Source organism: Solanum pennellii, chromosome 12 (genome assembly GCF_001406875.1).
Source record: "Solanum pennellii chromosome 12, SPENNV200".
Lineage (NCBI taxonomy): Eukaryota > Viridiplantae > Streptophyta > Magnoliopsida > Solanales > Solanaceae > Solanum > Solanum pennellii.
Genome location: NC_028648.1, coordinates 1,397,076 through 1,417,072, shown reverse-complemented (window position 1 = coordinate 1,417,072; position 19,997 = coordinate 1,397,076). Strand labels below are relative to the sequence as shown.

The 19,997-nt window shown below is 26.7% G+C and overlaps 1 protein-coding gene across 1 annotated transcript; it reads right to left on the bottom strand.

Annotated features, from left to right (window-relative positions):
- Positions 1 to 10,559: 10,559 nt before the first annotated feature.
- On the bottom strand, positions 10,560 to 15,287 carry LOC107005553 (cytochrome P450 734A1-like). Its single transcript, XM_015204178.2, has 5 exons — positions 14,897 to 15,287; positions 13,323 to 13,546; positions 12,560 to 12,801; positions 11,744 to 12,212; positions 10,560 to 11,406 (listed from the first exon to the last, which is right to left on the bottom strand). The coding sequence occupies exons 1-5, from the start codon at positions 15,162 to 15,164 to the stop codon at positions 10,948 to 10,950; spliced, it is 1,662 nt and encodes a 553-aa protein (XP_015059664.1). The 5' UTR covers positions 15,165 to 15,287; the 3' UTR covers positions 10,560 to 10,947.
- Between the last annotated feature and the right edge of the window lie 4,710 nt (positions 15,288 to 19,997).

The window sequence follows — 19,997 nt, the reverse complement described above, 5'->3', positions numbered from 1 at the left end:
TAAATTATTTTAGTTAATATAATTAATTGTCCCTAATTTTTTATTTTATTTTACTTCAAATAAATTAGCCTGTAAATTTGGATCTCAACTTAATTTCACCTTCACATTTAACTAATTTTTTTTTTTAATTTTCCACTCATATTCTATATTTATATTGATATATTCAATTAGTTTTGACTTTAGAGATTCGACGTTCATTTACGTTATCTAACAAAATTTAGTTAAGGAAATCATATTACTATAACTTTACATTTTAGACAAATACTTGATTGGAATTGAAAAATATTGTTTTCTTTTTAAATATTTGTTTTTATAAAAAAATTTTGAAACATTGATTTTATTAATTGAGCTAAATTAATTTAGTATCAAAAAGGTACATAGATTGTAATATTTTTTATATATTGATAATTTTAGAAATCATTTTGAATTTTGATGTAAAAAATTGCGTTCAAATTAAGTGATATTATTGAAAAAGTTTAAACGTGATGGACAGAAATGAAGACTAATAGTTTAAACTTCAAAACAAAAAAATTACTTTCGATTCTAATGTATGCGTTTGATTTTTGGTATTGTCAACGCAAGCTTTGGACAAAAACGTCAAGTACATAAATCTTTTTACACAAATTTCGCTATCAAAATCTTAAAACTTCAATCGCGCACACGTTTAAAGAATGTTCCTAATATATAAAGTGGTAAATTTTTACACAAATGGTTATAGGTTAAATGGTGGTCCAAATTGGCTATATGTGACAATGAACCAAACCTAAATATAGATTTTCTTCTTGGGCCTATTTGGGTCAGAGCCATATAGCCCAATCCAGATGAAGCAAAGCCCAACTAATATTTCTTAGGCACAGCCCAATTTATATTTATTTCTACTTTTAATTAATGAAAAATATGTATTAAATCCTTTTTGTGAAAGTGGCAAATTTGATCACAACAAATGAAGTTTTTTTTTTGTAAAATCAGTTTATATTGCAGATTATAAATAAACAAAAGTTTCATTTCTCTAACAATATAATGTCTTGTTGAGATATCAATTATATAAATAAAACACGAATTCTTTCATTTATTTCCTACTGAGTTAATTCGACTACGATTGTGTTTCTGTAACAGGATACAATTTGATGTAAACTCATCTTTGTTTGTGACAATATTGGTACTAGAGTTACTGAAACGGGTTTTGTGTATACATCGGGTGTATATAAGTTTAGTAATATTGAAATTTATAAGAGTAAGATGGATCGGGCTACGCACCATATTTACTTTTGTGGGCTTAAAAGAGTCCAAAATGTAGCTATTGGGCTTTCATTAGATTCATCAAGTGTAATTAAAAGCCCAATAGTAGAATTTGGCCCATTTGTACCTTGTTGTATAATGAAGAGACCATGTAATTGCTTCTATAATTCAAAATTCAAGTATTCATAGCTATAAAAAAAAAAAAAACTTTCATTTTCTTATTACCTTATTGTGTTCATCCCATTCAATGTGGTTAATAATATCAATATATAGTTGAAATTGGTAATTTTTTTTACCAATTATCGATTTGTCTTGTAAATGTAAATATAATCACATTCGCAGATAAGTTTTGTAGTAACACACTTAGATCGTTGTACATTGAGCTATGATGTTTGTTCTTCTCGCTTGTAGAAGAGATAATCGCTTATTCGAGAAAATCAAAGCTAAAAAAAGAAACATCTTATTCACCAAGTTAATTTAAAACTACTTTATGAAAATTCATGTTAATAAAATGTCACACTTGATTATTCATGAGTGGGGGATTAATAGTACTCATGTTAAATATAGCCTTTTCATTGGTTTATATATCCCTTGAATAGAACAACACTATATACAGCGTAAACGCAATCTGAATTACATCTTGATTATATAGAAAAACTGTATTCGATAAATTGTCAAATTAATAATCTAACAAAATTCCCAAATATCAATCCAAGGTCATAGGGCATTAAATATTTTGATATGGTGAGAACAATAATAATAATAATTATTGATTTAGATTTATAATATTAAAGATTGATAAAGATACTTAAGAAAGAAACCTACATATGAGTTGCATATTTATAAAAAAAAAAAAAAAGTGGTTCCACCAAATCCTCTGCCATTGTCTTTTTAGCATCTTTGATGATTGCTACTCCCATGTGATTATGCTTCCTATCTCACAGGAAGAAAGTAGGAGAGTAGTAAATGAGTCTAGGTTGGGATTTTAGACCTCCATCACCTAAATTATTGTCTTATATGAATAAATAAATAAATAATTACAAAATAATTTAATTTATTTTAAAAAAGAGCAAAAGAATATTGATAGGGAGAGTCGATATCTCTAACAGTCATTTCATTCTAGATAAACGGTTATAAAGCGTCAACAATTTAGGTGAGAAGTCATATATGAGGATTATGCATGAATCATACGTTAAGAAAATGGTAAATGAGATAAGTAATCTTAGCTGGCGAGTCAAGGATATAATAATGAGAATTTGAACTTGATTGATAAGTTTGATAATTTGAGCTATATCGAAAATAGATGAAAACACTGCGCTAATTATTTTGTAAAAAAAGTTAAGTAGAGTAAAGAATGTTTACTTGGATCGTCTGATCTAGATTGTTGGAGCTTTTTAATAGTTTGTCTAGAGCCTAAAGACTTTATTAAATGGTAAACAAGGTAAGTGATCGGGTTGAAAGGTTAATAATATAATCAGGGGCGGATCCACGTTGGGTCCAGGGTGTTCACCCGAACATCCTTGGCAAAAAAATACACGATATATATAAGGTAAATTTTTTATATTTCTGTAGATGCATATATTTTGAACCCTTTTAATAACAAATAAAATAAATGGTTCAATGGTAAGTCCCTTGGATATTAAGTTGTATGCTCCAAGTTCGAATTCTTGCAACAACATTTATTTATTTCCTTTTATAGTTTCAGTTTATTTTTGTTTTAAAAAATCCGTTATGTTTTTCAAGCATTTTTTATTTTAAAAACGTGCCAAAAGTATGGTTTTAAACCCAAAAAAATTCAAAGGGCCTATTTCGAAATACTTATTTACACGTTTATATTTTTATTTTTCAAACCTCCTGTATAGTTTCAGTTATGTTTTTCAAGCATTTTTTATTTTAAAAATATGCCAAAAGTGTGGTTTTAAACTCAAAACAATTCAAAGGGCCCATTTTGAAAGACTTATTTACACGTTTATATTTTTATTTTTCAAACCTTCTGAACGAAAATCATGGATCCGCCACTGAATATAATAACAAGAGTTATATTAAAAAGTGAGTACAAATACTACTAATTTTTCTTTTTATATTTTCAAGTCAAGAGGGTAAAACAAAATAAAGATAAAGAAAATAGTTATTTGGATCATTTGACCTAGATTGTTGGTGATTCTTAATCGTTTGTCTAGAGGTTAACGACTCTATCAAATGTAATCATATGCTAAAAAATGATAATTAATACAATAAGCAATCAAGTTACCAAGTCGCGAACATTATATTATGAATTTAAATACTCTGAATTTCAAACTCGATCAATAAATTGAAAATTTGAGTTATATCGAAAGTAAGCTAAAAAAAATATTTTATTTTATTTTTCAAAAAAATTAAGTGATTAATTACATTCTCTCTTGTCATCTTGTGACATTTTATGACAATACTCAATTTGGTCCCCAATTTCACACACAACACCACTTAGGACATGTGACATTTACAATTGCCATATGACAATGAGATAGCTTTCATCTTCTTTATAGTTTTTTTTTTCTTTTTTTCAGAATTTGGCAAGTCATTTTCCATTTAATTATTGTCAATGTCAATGCAATAAATTAAATTACATAAATAGCATAGGTACATTGCATTTTTAGCCCACCTCAATGTCACATGATACCTATGCCTTTAATTTGAGCAAACATTAAATTACAAGAACAAAATAATATAAATGCAGAAGAGAGGCCAATACTTTTATCTATATATACCAATTGAAATTCTTGAAATATATATATATATATTTGTATAGCCATCATTATTTAGGACAAAAAATAATGCACCATCATGGTAGTAATATGTCAACATTAATGTCTAGTACCTGTTTTGTCGTCCGACTAATTAATTACGTTTTAAAAATATAATATTATTTATAAAAAAATGAGTTTATATTTAGCTCAAATTCGATACGTTTAATTAGTCTGTATCAAACACTATTTCTGAAAAAGGAGTACAAATATTTATTTCTCCCTCTGTCCCTCTTTATTTGTCCATGTATCCTCTTTTAGATGTTCTTATTTACTTGTCCATTTTGACAAATTAAGAAAGGACATAAAAAATTTCCTATTATACCCTCATTTAAACTTCTTGAAAATTTCTAAACTTAAATTCATCATTTTTGAAATTATATTTAATAAGGATAAAATTGTAATTTCACTATGTTAATTAATGTTATCTTAATATGTGTGTATTTTTTAAAGTGGACAACTAAATAGGGACAGAGAGAGTATTTCGTTTCCATCTGACAAAATTTCTTATTTATTTCTAATGATAGGGCCAGGTAAGATATAACTAAATATCAACTATATGACACTCTTGTTTTTTCTAATTATTAATGTTATTAATTATAATGTCAGGTTTCTCTGTAATAATATTTCACTATAATAATTATGTTTTCTATTAAATTGATTTTTCGTATTATGTTATACAAAAAGATTTTATGTAATAGCAATTAAAAAATGCGGAGACAAATAATACATTATTGTAAATAAAATTTGTACCATAAGGAGTAATTAAGAATGATTATTCCTCAATAATTAATAAAATTAAAGAATTATGACCCTTTGTCACAGACAAGAACATTAACATTTGGCAGACACAAGCCAACTTATTTTCTCTGGCATGAATACATAAATAGAAGACATTTAATTATTTATGAATTATGAAAATAATAAATAATACAAATAATAATTTTTATGATTATTATTATTAATAATAATAATAATCCCAGATCTTAAGTAAGCATTTACTTGGGATCTCTGCTATCTACAAAATCCTAAAAAAAAATATCCATTTAATGAGCTGGTTTAGTTCCTTTGGCTATAAAAATTTGCAGAGTATGTTTTAGAAAAGTATAATATATACTATATAATAATTATATATTTAATCCTAGTTGTTTTGTTCTTGTTGTCATACATTGTCAACTCTATGATATTTTGGATTCTTTGTCAACATATATATAACAAAAAAAAAAATCAAGAATTGTAATGGGAGTAATATAATTTTTTTCTTCTTTATCAGAAATTTCGAATTCAAAATAATTCAACATAGTATATACGTAAGGAAATTTTATTTACCAATGTATAATTTTTTTAATGTACGTAGGATAAAGATAGTCTACAACTTAAATAACATTTCATCTTCTAACAAATTTTGTATGACGATGATCTAAATTATCAAAATTGTATGTATCGAACATCGGATAAAAATAAAATATATATATTAAAGGTCTACATCCTTAACTTTTTAGCTCACATGATTTTGTGTCTATTTATCTTATTCTTGTTGGCAGTTAGTTGTCAGAAGTTCAAACCTTTTAATTCTTATTTAGTAGCACTAATAATTGTAAAGTTTTTCAGTGCTAATTACCTGATTAGTTACAGTGTTTAACATTCCTTTTAAGCCTTTTAAGACTAATTTAAAGTAGCCAATTAACTTACTACAACAAATAATTATATTAGAATAAATTAGTTTTAAAGCTATTCTCACTTGACAAATCTATTATATAGAATATAATATACTACGATTATCGAAAGGGGTTTCTCTTTTTATTTTAAGTATTTGATATTTAAAATTTACTATTCTGATTAATTCAAATTTGAATTATAGGTGGAGTAGCTCCTAAAGAGTAAAACGATTCCTATCTAAAAGTTTAAATTATTATAAAAAATAAATATCTAATTACTTAATTATACTATAGTACAATGTGTACTCTCTTCACTCGGCCATTTTTTCCATAACATATTTGAACTCATGACCTCGTTTTTATACTATGTCGTATTGTATGAACGGTTATATAAAGAGCACATATTTCCAATTGAAATTATCTTCATTTTGAGGTTTTCGAAATTCGAGAAATGTCTGACTAAGGGTGAAGAACTCTCATCATTTCATTATACTACATGGTAATGAAAAATCGAAAACTCTAACACGCAAAGATCAATAATTCTTTTTTTTTTGTATAACTTATTTAACCATCTTCAAAACAATAATTAAATTGTATATGTTTAATTAAGTTGCCTAATTAGAATGTTTAGTTTGTCTTCTAGTAATGGTTAGGGACATTGAACTTAGCTCAATATCTAGAAGCGTGCTTACTAAAAAGCACAAAGTCTCCTCTTAAGTTTAAATTTCATAATTAAATAATTAATTAGTATTAAGAATATTAGGATATTAATAAAATGACAATGAAAAAAAGGGTGTCCATTTTTGAAATATATATATAATTAAAATACAATTAAGGAATCATGAACTTTAATTCAAATACTAATTAATCATGCTTAATTCCTGTTTGTTGCATGTGGCATGCAGTATAATTATAGGCACCTAATTAAGCAATTGACTTCATCTAATTAATTAGTAGTAGTTTGTTAATTATAATTTATCAAAGTTATATGAAATTGATTAATGTGTTCCTAAGTTATGCGTACACAATGTACAATTAATTATTTAGTAATTTTTATAAATAATTAGTTCGATTCGTAACTTCAAATTATACAAAACTTATTAATGTATTTTTAAGTTATGTGTACACTATGTACAACTAATAATTAATTAAAGATGAAGATGACAAAATCGACTATAAAGTATAATGTACATAATTATTTAGTAATTTTTAATAATAATTAATTTGATTTGTAATTTCAAGTTGTACAAAATTGATTAATATGCACAATTGATAATTAATTAAAGGTGAATATGGCAAATTGATATGGAGTATAATGTACATAATTATAAATTAAAGGGCGTGCAACTTAGATGCATAATAAAAATTATTAAAATTATTACTATCTAAATAAAATATAAAAAAAAATTAGGTGGCTATGATTCTTCCTTAACACATAACTCGAGGTTAACGACGCAATAATAAAATGTTAATTAAGTAACATTATTATGAAACATTGTGCTACATAAATACAGCCTATAAACAATATTATACTTTCTCCGTTTTAAAATATTCGTTAATTTTTTTTAAAAGTGATATATTTATCTCTATAAGATAAGTGTAAGATTATATATACTCAATCTCTATACTCTTATGAAATTAAACTATGCATGTTATTTTTATCGTCTTTTTAAAATACTAATGGTATTTTTCATTTACACACTCGATAAAAAATTAGGAGCAGTATTTGACTCTCTCTTTATTGAATATTTCTTCTATGTGTTATAATTGAAATATTTTTAATCTTTAAGAACAATTAAAATTAAGGTCAAAATAAGAAAAATAATTAATTTTATCTTCAATCTCTAAAATAACAAATATTGTGAGATGCTTCTTCCGTCCGAAATTGTTTGTCATGTTGCGTTTATTAAAAGTCAATTTGACTAATTTTAAAGATAAATCGGATCACATTAATTCGATATTTTAAACAAAAAAAATTAGATATTCTAAAATTATATGAAAAGTACTGTACATTACAATTTTTTGAATATTAATATGATGAAAAAATGCATCTTAAAATATTAGTCAATGTTTTTATAGTTTGACTCTAAAAATAGAAACAATGACAAACAATACCGGACGGAGGGAGTAATTATTAGTACTCCCTCAGTCTCTATTTAGTTGTCCACTTTATAAGTGGCACACATAATAAATATATTTTTTGGTTCCAAAAAACATGCATTACAACTTAGTAGTACTAAAAAATTTTCTAGAATTAAATAAAGGTATATTAAGAAAAAAATTGTTATCCTTTCTTGATTTGTTAAAATGAACAAGTAAATAGGAACAAATATAAAAGGAAATATGGACAGGGAGTATTAATTTTAAATTCACATTTCACAATTAGAATTATTAAAGGAAATAATTATGGAAGGTTACACATGCCTCAAGGCATGCTTTGTTTCCTATTAAACAAACCCCATAAAGACAAATTATAATTAATTTTTTTTAATTAAAAAAATGAATGAGCTAGTAAGAGAGATTAATATAATTAATTGCATAGTGTTTTATCAAGTCCCAAGAACATGCAATTTCATGGGGACTAACAAAATTCTTAGAGCATGATGAGAAGGATTAATTTAGAGAAAGCCAAAAAGTAATACAAAAAGGGAATTTTGTTGCTTTTGATCTTTGCTACATGCAAAATTACAAAGCCCTAAAAAGTTTATTTTTTTAATTTTTTTTAATGCATACTTAGATATAAACAAACCCCTCACTAAAAACATATTTTTGGGGCATTGAAATTGTTCTTTACTTTTCACATTTATAATGTTTGATGAGTATGTACTTATTTTGATTAATTTATTTTAGAATTTTAAGATTAAAGTTGATAATTATTTTTAATTATATTTTTAATATCAAAGAAGTATGTAGAATATTTTAAGATGAGAAAAAAAATTAATCTGCCTTTATTAAATATGAATAACTTAGTAAAACCACTACTATATATTATTTTTCTTTATGAGTATGAAAGAGTTAAAACAACAGTTAAAATGAGATTAAAAAATATTTTATCTTCTACTAGCACAAGATACTTTGTAAGTGTACACTCGATATGTACTTGTCTTCACTTAAATTCAAACTCTAAACTTTAAATTTTACACATATTTCATCGACTATTAGATTACGCTATGCATACCCTTTTCGAAGTTATTGAAATGGGGTACCTCAACTTCCAAGAATGTACTTCACACATTGTAATAATAATTTATGTTTTTTGTTGCAATAAATTCATGGATTTTGTACAGTAAATAGACATAAATCTCCTCTACTAATATAGTCTAAAAAACACTTTAATATTTACTTCTCCATTTTGATAAATTAAGAAAGCACAAAAAAATATTTCTATTATATCTTCATTTAAACTTCTTGAAAATTTCTAAATTTTAATTCATCCTTTTTGATCATATTTAATAAGGATAGAATTGTAACTTCACTATGTTAATTATTGTTATCTTAATATCTATGTCTTTACTAAAGTAGACAACTATATAGAGACAGAGGGACTAATAATAATAATAGTACTTGTAACTCTCTATTATTACATGTCAGTATCAAATAATTGAAATTTTTCATTAATCATTAAACATAGGTGAAATTCATAATTGAATATAGTGTACTATTAACAATAGACATGTTTGAAGTAAATGATCAATACACAATTCAAGAAAAAAAAAGGATATTCATTTCCTTCACTTTTTTTACATCTTTGTAGAAATTAATTTAGTATCTATTTTCTGACGTTACACTTAAATAATGAGTCTTCGATAATTTGATAATTTCAGGTGCAATTTCTATCCAGATTTTCGATAATCCATTCGATTCGAGATATTTATCTAAGAAAGTCATTAATGTTTTAATGAAATCGGATTTTATATGATTTCATAACAATACAACAATTTTTTAAAAAAAGAAGATTTTCTCAATTGCCCTTTAATTGTTTATAATATTGAATTTTCTTAAAAGTAGTGTTTATGTTTTTTCACATTTGGTCCCAAAATCCAATGTGTGATTGTTGGGACTATAGTTGCGGCAACAATGGGCTCATTAGCGTGATTCAATGCCCAATTTTTGTATTGATTTTACCAATCTATTTGGTAAATATATAAACTATAAAATTTATTTGCACCATCAAAAGTAACAAGTGGCAATTATACCATTGTCTCAAAAGTTTTTGTTTTGTTGGTCATTTTGCTTTTGTTTTTGGTTTCTCATATGTTGTTCGATAGTCACTTTAAGGTCTGATAAATCTATATTCATCTCGAAAAGTTTAACTTTGAAAGTGTATGATTCAATGGCGGAGTCAGAAATTTTAATGAAGGAGTTCAAAATCTGAGAAGTAAATATACGAACGAGTGGTATGGGGTTTGACATCTAATATTACATACCTAAAAAATAATTTTAACCATGTATAAATAATAAAAAAAAATCACCGAAGGGGTTCAGATGAATTCCCTCATTATATAATGCTGCCTCCGCCACTGCTATGATTCTTTGTTTATCTACAATCATGGTATTGTCGTGAATCAGTGGATTCTAGAGTCTGACTAATTAATTTGAATTCATGACGAAAAACCTCACTTTGGAATGTTTGATTCTTTGCTAATTCATGTTCTCATGGCATTGTAATTCAACATTTACCATCAATATTTTAAGGTTCGATTAATCCTACTTTAGGGTGTTGATTCTTCTATGTTTACAATATTGTAGATTCGCGATTCAAAATTAGACAAGGTGAATTTGATCACATCTTTTACATCTATACTCAGAATTAATCGAGTCGCTTATATTTCCTATTTAATTAATTTAAAAAAATAAAGAGATACAACACAAGCTACCATTCAAGAAAAAGAAGGATATACATGAGAATATTACAAAATTGTACTATGGCTTGAGCCAATATACATACATTACATATACATATACATAGAGTGGGAAAATAATATAAAATCTACTAAATTGAGTCACTATGTAATAAACCCTAAAATAAACATGCCGAAAATCCAAGTAATTTTGGGCAAAATAAAATAAAAAACAAGGCATGATGATGACTCTACTTGATAGGTTAGTTAGTAATACTAATATTTGGTGAACAAAAAAAAAAAAGGAATAAAATAAATTTTCTCCCTACTCCTATAATTTTAATCCTTCCAACAACATATTTAATTTTTTTTTTTTCTTTTCTCCAAGAATATATGCACTCACACACCAAAAGGAGACTAGACATGTTATGAGCTTTTGTCAAATGTGGGGTCATGAGTCAACCGTTGTTTGAAGATGACGGGTGCACCATATTGAGGATGAAGTAGCATCAACACGGTTGGGGCGTGTTTATATTGTGGCGATAATCGTAAGATGTATCGCTGAAGTATAATTGCTAGAGTCAACTTAGTTTGTAAGATCGCTAAGTTCTGACCTATGCATTGTCGTACTCCAAGCCCAAATGGAATGTACCCCACAGGATGCTTAGCGGCTCGAGCCACCCCTTCGGAGAATCTACTAGGGTTGAACTCGTTAGCATCGTTACCCCATATAGCTTGATCGTGATGAATCGCTAGAATCGGAATCAATACTTCTGTCCCGAGAGGGATTTTGCATCCTCCGAGATCCACATCAGCCTTTGCCCTTCGAATCGTCGCGACGATCGGAGGGTAAAGGCGCAAGGACTCATTGAGTATCATGCTCAGCTGCAACACCAAATCATATCTCAATCAGATAAATAAATAAATAAATACAAAAATCATAAAATTAATAAAAAAATTTATGACAATGACAGCTTTTCAAAATTAATGTTGTACTTAGCTTCTACTGGTGATGGAATCCACACTAATAATTTAATAATTTGCAAGTACAATTAGCAAAATACGCGATATTTACACCAAATCAATTAATTAACTATAGTCAACCGATATACTTGACTCCTTTTGTATCATTTTGTATAATGAACATTCCTGATTATAATTAGAAACAATTTAACTAAAAACTTTCAAAATTTATTCGATTTAACGAAGAGATTGCACGTACCATTTTAAGCTTGGCAAGATCGTCTTTGGAAGGTATGGCACGTGAGCCGCACACTTTGATCACCTCGTCGCGAGCTAGGTCTTGCCATTGTGGATGCATAGCTAGTAACACGGTCGTCCACGTCAGCAAATTCGACGTCGTTTGTTCACCAGCAAAGAAGAAAGTCTTGCATTCTTCAGCAATATCATTTGGTGTGATCATGGAGGGATTATTATTATGATTATTATTGTGATTATGATTATGTGTAGAAGAATTATGATGAATTGGGCTGTTAATGGATGATGATAATTGTAATGATTCCTTAATACTTGCTTGGATCATAAGGCCCAATAAGTCTTTTGGCCCATTGTTTTCTTGCATTTCATTCTTATCCCAATTATCTGTCCTTTCTTGAATTAACCTCATTAACAACTTCTTAACTTCCGTGTCAAGTTTCCAGGATTTGATGTTTCGTTTCGTCGGTAGGAACCTATTGGCCAAAAAAAAGAAAAGAAGTTAGCATGTACTCTTTGATTATACTAAGTAATAACGAAAGAACTAGGGTTTACTGGTCATTTTTCATGCGTCGCGGATTTTCAAATATAATGATAATGTCCTAAGAGTTTCAAATTTAATTTATGCAAAATGTACAAAATCCCTAAATAGCCATTTTTTCAAACCCTAGCCACTTTTTGCCTTGTTTTTAAACAAATAGCCACATGGAATTTGATACTCCGCGACAATGGCTATACTAGTCCAATGAATTAACGGGGACGAAAATTAAAGAGGGATATCGAAAGAGGTCATACGATACGAGGGATAAAAAATAATTTGCACCTGTAGCCAGGTATGAAGACTTTTTGAAATGCTTCAGCAGCAAGTACCATTTGTTGAGCTTGTAGCCTAAAAATAGCTTTTCCTTGTTCATAACTATGGCCAAAAGCTGTTTGAGCTACGATGTCTTCTGTAAGAGTTTGAAACCATTCCGATACTTCGATTTCAATCTCTCCATTCTTTAAATTTGGTGTCAATTTGTCCAACATTTCAATCACTTTGCTAGCTGCCCCTGGTACTAACAACTATACAAAAAAAATAAAAAATAATTAATTAACATACACTTGTTAAATGAAATAAGAATCTATAACATGTAGAGTAACTCTTTTTTTCATTTGTGAAATTCACTAATTCGACTAATCCAGAGTTTGTACGATAAAAATGAGGTCACAAATAGCTACTTTTCATCCCATGTATTTAAAAAATAGCCACTTTCAAGAGTTTCAAAATCCTTGAAGGAAACTCGAGGATAATGTCTTGAAATTTACTTGTGGAATTCGAAACTCTAGGACAATGACAATTTTCAGAGACATGGAAGAAAAAGTGGCTAGTTGATAAAATTTTGCAGATAGCCACTTTTAACCCCATGTATTTGAAAACTAACCTATATCCTAGAATTTTAAAATCCACAAAAAATTTCACCTGTCAAATTTTAAAAACTTCAAAACATTGGTGCCGAAAAGTGATTAGTGTTATTTCTAAGACTTTCGTTCTGAAGGCTCGAACTTTAAAAATAGTGAAATAAGAAACGAAATTTGAAACTTACTTTAAGATTTTCCATATGGAAAGTAGGGGTAATAATTTTCCTATGATGAGCCCATTTTTCACCCTTTAGACTAAGAAGACCATCTCCTTCAAGTTGTTTTATCAATGGATGAGCTTCATTTTTCTCATAAAATTCAGATTTTGTAGTGAAAATTTCTCTAATAAGATCAGGATCAGCCACAGCCAAACGTGGTGTTGGACCAAACCACACTAAAAATGTTGCACCTGTAAAAAAAATTTACTTAAAAATCGTCGATAAAAATAGTCGATAGATGTATAATACTGTATACTAATGTATATTAGCTACCAATTGTAATTATTTTCTCTGATTTCTCCTCAACTAATACTTACTATTATCATCGCTAAGATAATAATAGTAATAATTCACTATAAGAAAAATGTGAATTACATGAAGATTTTTCTGGGGATTAGTATGAAAATTTACGAAAAAGTAAATTTTCTATGGATTTTCATACTAATCCCTATATAATTCACACTTGAGTGATCGTATGAGTAATCAACTCGAAGAAAAAAAACAAAAGAGTAATAATGAGAAGGTGAAGAAATATACACAAAAATAGAAATGACAGAAAGCAGTATGTATTTATGAACAAGTTAAACACAAAAACAGTAAAGAAAAATGAAAATTGGCAAAATCAGTGATTCAGTATTTTCAGAGAAGATGGATAAATGTAGGACCCTACAAATACAATAAAACAGAAAAGGGGGAAAAAAAGAAGAAAAAAAAGGCACTAACAAACATTATAAAAACTTCATCATCAAGAATTATAAGTTACAACAAAATCTAAAAGAACCATAAGGACAAAAAAATGAAACAGAAAAAAGAGATAAAGTTCATGAAAACCCCATGACTATGATGTTCCAAAACATCAAAATTCTTTTTACAAAAAATTGGACCACAATAAATAAATAAAAAAAATTTAAATTTATTTCTGCAACAATGTTCTGAAACACTGAACTTCACAACTCCACCAACTCATTAATATCAGAAAAGAAGAAAAAAAAAGACATTTTTAATTAAAGAAGTAAGTACAAAACAAGAAAGCCAGCTTTCAACACTTCAACCTCAAAAAAAAAAAAAAAACAAAACTTTTTTTGTTTAATTAATCCTACTTTAATTTATCAAGAAAGTTACAAAAAGACTTAAACTTTATAACAATACTAATAACCCAATATTCAAAAACACAAAATTTGCAAAAAAAAATGAACACTTTCTAAAAAAGACTCAAACTTTATAACAATACTAATAACCCAATACTCAAAAACACAAAATTTGCAAAAGATGAACACTTCTTTTAAAGAAAAGACTTAATCTTTACAACAATACTAATAACCCCAAACCTCAAAAACACAAAATTTTGCAAAAAAAAAAAATGAAAACTTTTGAATGGTATCAAGAAAGTTAAAAAAGACTTAAACTTTATAACAACCCAACACTCAAAAACACAAAATTTCCAAAAAAAAAAAAAAAGACTTAAACTTTATAACAATACTAATAAACCCCAACCTCAAAAACACAAAATTTACAAAGAGAACACTTAAATTTAAACTTACCATAAATTTTCTTCCAATGATGATAGAATGAAAGAACTCTTGGTAGAATATTGTGTGATAAAGGCATAGTTTGAGAAGAAGCCTTTAACATTAAACTAACAATTTCTTTAGCATTTCCAATGAAAAATTTATAAGGTGGACCTCTAATACCTTGTTTAGCAAAATGTTTTTCAATTTTTCTTGGTCTTAACCATAAGTAACCAAAAACTCTTATCATTAAAATTGAAATCAACAAAATTACTCCAATAATCTTCAACCAATTTTCCATTTTTTTTTCAAGTTTGTGTAATATGGTTTTTATTTTTTGTGAGTGTGTTGGTTCTCTTTTTAAATGAAAAAAACTAAAGCATACAAAGGAAAAGAGAGAGAAGTTTGTTTGGCAAGGCCAACGGCGTAGGGGCCGCCATTGGAATTATAAGGGTCAACGAATTAAATAAAAATTAAATTATTTTATAAAAAAAAAAAAACTTTTTTAAGACAATGTTGCCCTTGTCTTTTTCTAGATAATTTTTTTTTCATCTGTTATTCGGTATTCACATAGTAATAGTTGAAGGAAGTTTTTTTTATTTATAAGAGATTGAGTTCAGAATATGAAGAAGTTAAAGATATTCTAATATATATATATACATAGGGGAAAACGGTTTGAAAAATATTTTAACTTCGACGGAAATTGTTGTTACGGTATCAAATTTTATGGAGGACCATTTATCTCCCTGCACTATTTAACAGTGTATTTTAATGGTATATATGTGCTCAAGTGCAGGGCGGAGCCACCTTGGTACAAGGGGTTCATCTGAACCCCCTTCAATGGAAAATTATACTATTTATACAAGCTTAAAATAATATTTTATGTATATGTAGTGTATGTCGAACCCTCTTTGGTTACTCCGTGTGTCTACTTCTACAATTTTGAGCCCCTTGATTGAAAATCCTGGCTCCGCCACTATCAAAATGGACACGTTACTATTTATAATTATACAATATTTTTTTATGTTCACATGAGCAAATATATACTTTTAAAATATATTATCAAATAGTACAAAAGATAAAAGGTCCTTTCTAAAGTTTGATATCATTACGATCAAAGTTCAGATATATTTCAGACTTTTTTCCTATATATAAATAATATAAAGTTTTACGAAAGAGAATTTCGTTGAACACATTTAGGTCGAAGGGAAGTTGGGTTTATTTTGTAAATTGGGTTGGATTTAAAGGGTTTAATGGGGTTAAAGATGATTTAGGTATTGTGAAGAATTAAATTGGGAGAAATAAATATTTGGGTAGGCGTCATGTAGGATAATAAAGATTACGAGTAAGGGAAACTAATGATCAAGAGTAAATATATATTTTAAATTTATTGATAATAATAGTAAATATATCAAAAAATTATATAACTTTCTATGAAGAATAAGTACAACAACAAATTTGTCTTCTTTTTTCATTTCTTTTCTTTTTTGACATTCGGTATGTGTTATTTATGTTGAATTTTGAATTCAGATATTAGTAAGAACACATTTTTGAATGCAATGTTTTATTATTTTAAAAAAATCAAATTAGAAATTTTTTATTAAAAATAAAGAGATTTTGCCTATCTTATTACGACCTATATAATAACACTAATATTCCCATTGAATCTATTTTGGCTTTTTTTAACTTTATATATATATATATATCAACAATGTATGAAAATGAAACCAACCATTATATTATGACATTTTGTGATTTTAGCAAGAACCTACCAACATCAAAATTGATGGGCTGGCTTTATATAGCTAAAGTCTTATGACCATTTCTTCTATTTATTTTTATCCTTTTAGAAAATTTCAGCTCAAAAATCTTGAATTCCACTATGAATGACTTTCTTGCATTGATTAATTTTATTAATTTTTTTTTTGAAATATGGAGAATAATATTAGCATAAAAAACAATAATTATGTACTGATTTCAAGATAATTGATGTCGACCATCGAAATAAATATATTTACTGACTTATATTGAGTTTATTATGTATTTTATTTTAACAAAAATTTATTATGATAAATTTATTATTCTTATATTAATTTTCGACATACTGTAATCAGCGATAAAACTATCTTTATATAAATTCAATTAAACTCGATCAATAATTTTGGTTTAAATACTCAAATGTTTGGTTGAATTTAAGACTAAGCCTAGCATTTTGCTAGCCTTTATATTATGTTGGTTCAACTATTGCTTATGCTTAAAATAGCTAAACAACAACTACTTAAAGCTTACTTTTTTCTTCGATTTACGCCCATTATCTCAACTTTTGAATTGAAATAATCTATGGTCATAAAAAATTTATGAGAAAAAAATTATTAAAAATCGTGAAAAATCACTTGACAAAATAATTATAATTCAGAATTGACAAATTAAAAGAGTTCACCTATAACCTAACCATTCTACTTTATTTAAGTACTTTTAAGACTAATAATGTGAACAAACTTAGATAAGTAAAATTATTAGTATTAATTTGGCATGCTTTAGGAAAAATGGAATATTAAGCTAGTATAAATGCTTTCATAAGATGATGGTATAGATGATCTAATTGTTGAGTAATATAATTATTTTAGTATATGTGTGTTTGATTAGGTGTATGGCAATTTTAATCACAAGCATCAAATTCATGGCAACCTTAGGAGATAACAGATAGGCATGAGGTGTAAACTTGCTACTATTATTTTAGGAATATGTTGTCACATGTTATCTAATTTTATGCAACTACTAACAACCCCCTCCCCCAAAAAAAAAAATTAAAAATTAAAAAAATTTGAAGAAGATATATATAAAAAAAAATAAATAGAAACTTATATAGATGGAATGTCAATCCATAAGTACTTAATCATACTTAGTGAAAAATAATTCATAAATCTTTTTATTATTATTATTTTTTTTCGTTCGGGGTTCGATATTTACACTGGAGGTGCAATTAAATCTGAATCTGTGTTGAAAAGTTTCGCATTGAGAAGTAAAGCGAGCACTTTTTAATAAAGACGATTTTGTATTCAAGAAGACTCAAATTTGAGACTTCTGTTAAGGATGAAAGAGTACTTACGACTCACGATTTTATTGTGTATAATTTTTTATCATAACTAGATAAACATAATGCATTATTATTTACCAAATATAATTGAGTTCTACCATTCCAATTCAATAACGAAATTTCTTTGAAAATATCAAAGATAATAGATATGTATAATAAAAATTTAACTTATGTACTACATTTTCGATATAATAGGTGACAAAGTATTCAATTGATCATTCTTTAATATTTGTTATCTCCAATCATTTAATTTTATGTATTTCTATGTATATATATTTATCTTTTCTTGAGATTCGTTCTACTTATGAAATTTTTATGTTTTTAATTTTCATTTTATTAAGTATAGAAAGAAATTATATCCTTTTTAAACTTTAAAATCTCAAATTAGTGTGAACATTTTAAGGTGAAATATTAATATAATATTTTTCAAAGTTTTATTTTATAATTTATCCCCTTCTTTTTTTCTAACTAAATAAAAGACTTTCTTCATAAAGTTGAAAATTTGTTAGTATGAGCTGTATATATTTATTTCGATAGGCCACCCATTATTATTATTTTAAAATGTTCTTGCTCTCCATGCACGTAATTTTACTACCTAATAAAATATTATTTGGGGAATTATCATTTTTAATTCAAAATACTTAACCTTATTATTACAAATTTAACAAATTATCAAGTGTCCAAGTATTCAGTAATTAATATGTTATGTTAATATTGTACTGTTATTTCATATTGGAGATATTATAATTCTAAATATAGTTGAATTATCACATATACAAATGGATTTAAATAAACACATACATTTTAGTTACTTAAAGAAAAATAAATACTTAATAAAAGATTATGATTATCAAACCCATAATTTACAAAATAAATTGAGAGACCAAAAGTGCAATTATCTCATACTATATTTTTTTGGTTAATTGTCCCAATTTACTACTATTAAATACTATTACACATTTTTCTCTATCTATTCGAAAGAACTTATCTACCTTCCGAAGAACAAGTAAAAGTGACACACGCCATCTTTTTTAAGACATCTCTTGTAAAAGTACACGAGATATATTATTGTCGTTGCTGTTGTTATAATTCTTTTATATATATCAATAAATTATTACAATTATTACCATGTAAAGAAATAGTTTGACCTTGCTTACATAATTGTTTGTTATGAGTCATAAGAGGTAATATAATTAAATTTAAATTATATCCACTAATTCAAATGACGTGCTCACTACTCTTATTATTATTAAAATATAAAAATAAAATATTTTTTTTGATGGAATTAGTTGAAGAGTCATTTCAAGTATATATAAATGTAAACTAACTAATACTTTATGTGACACATACAACCTTTCTTTGCTTTCAATAGCCAAAATTCAAAGTTTTTTTTTTTTTTTGGACCTAAAACGCGTAAATAATTTCCATGCATTTATATATATATGAAATAATAAATAGATGATATTAAATGTGTCTTGCTATACATCATAAATAAATAAATATTTTTAACAATATATGTGTGTATGACATATGATTTGAAAAAAAAATTATTAGTTAAGTCAATTAGGTCGTTCTTATACAACTTTAGTTTGTTTTTTTTTAAAAAAAACAAATTGGTTTAACCATTCGATATTCGAAGGGATGAAGTGCAAATATAATCACCTTTAGGGCTTTCATTTAAAATCAAATTAAAATAATCACATTACTTGACCAAATCGTTTGATTAAGGGCTGATGATTTCTTGAGCAACTCTTGGTTCTATTTGTATTTTAAACGAAATCATGTCTTGAAAAGTTTATTGAAAATATTTTTGATGAACTGACTACTCATTAAACTTCACTGAATTTTTTTTTAATGGTGCATGTTGAATCGTACTCATGTGTCTAGTTCTTGTTATATTGTGAAGATTTCATAATACATTTCTTAAAGATTTTTATGATTCGAACGAATTTCAATCATACAATCATTAACTTTAATTTCATGTGCCATGTTCATGTGATTCACAATGTCAAAACACAATTATTCATGCATGAAATT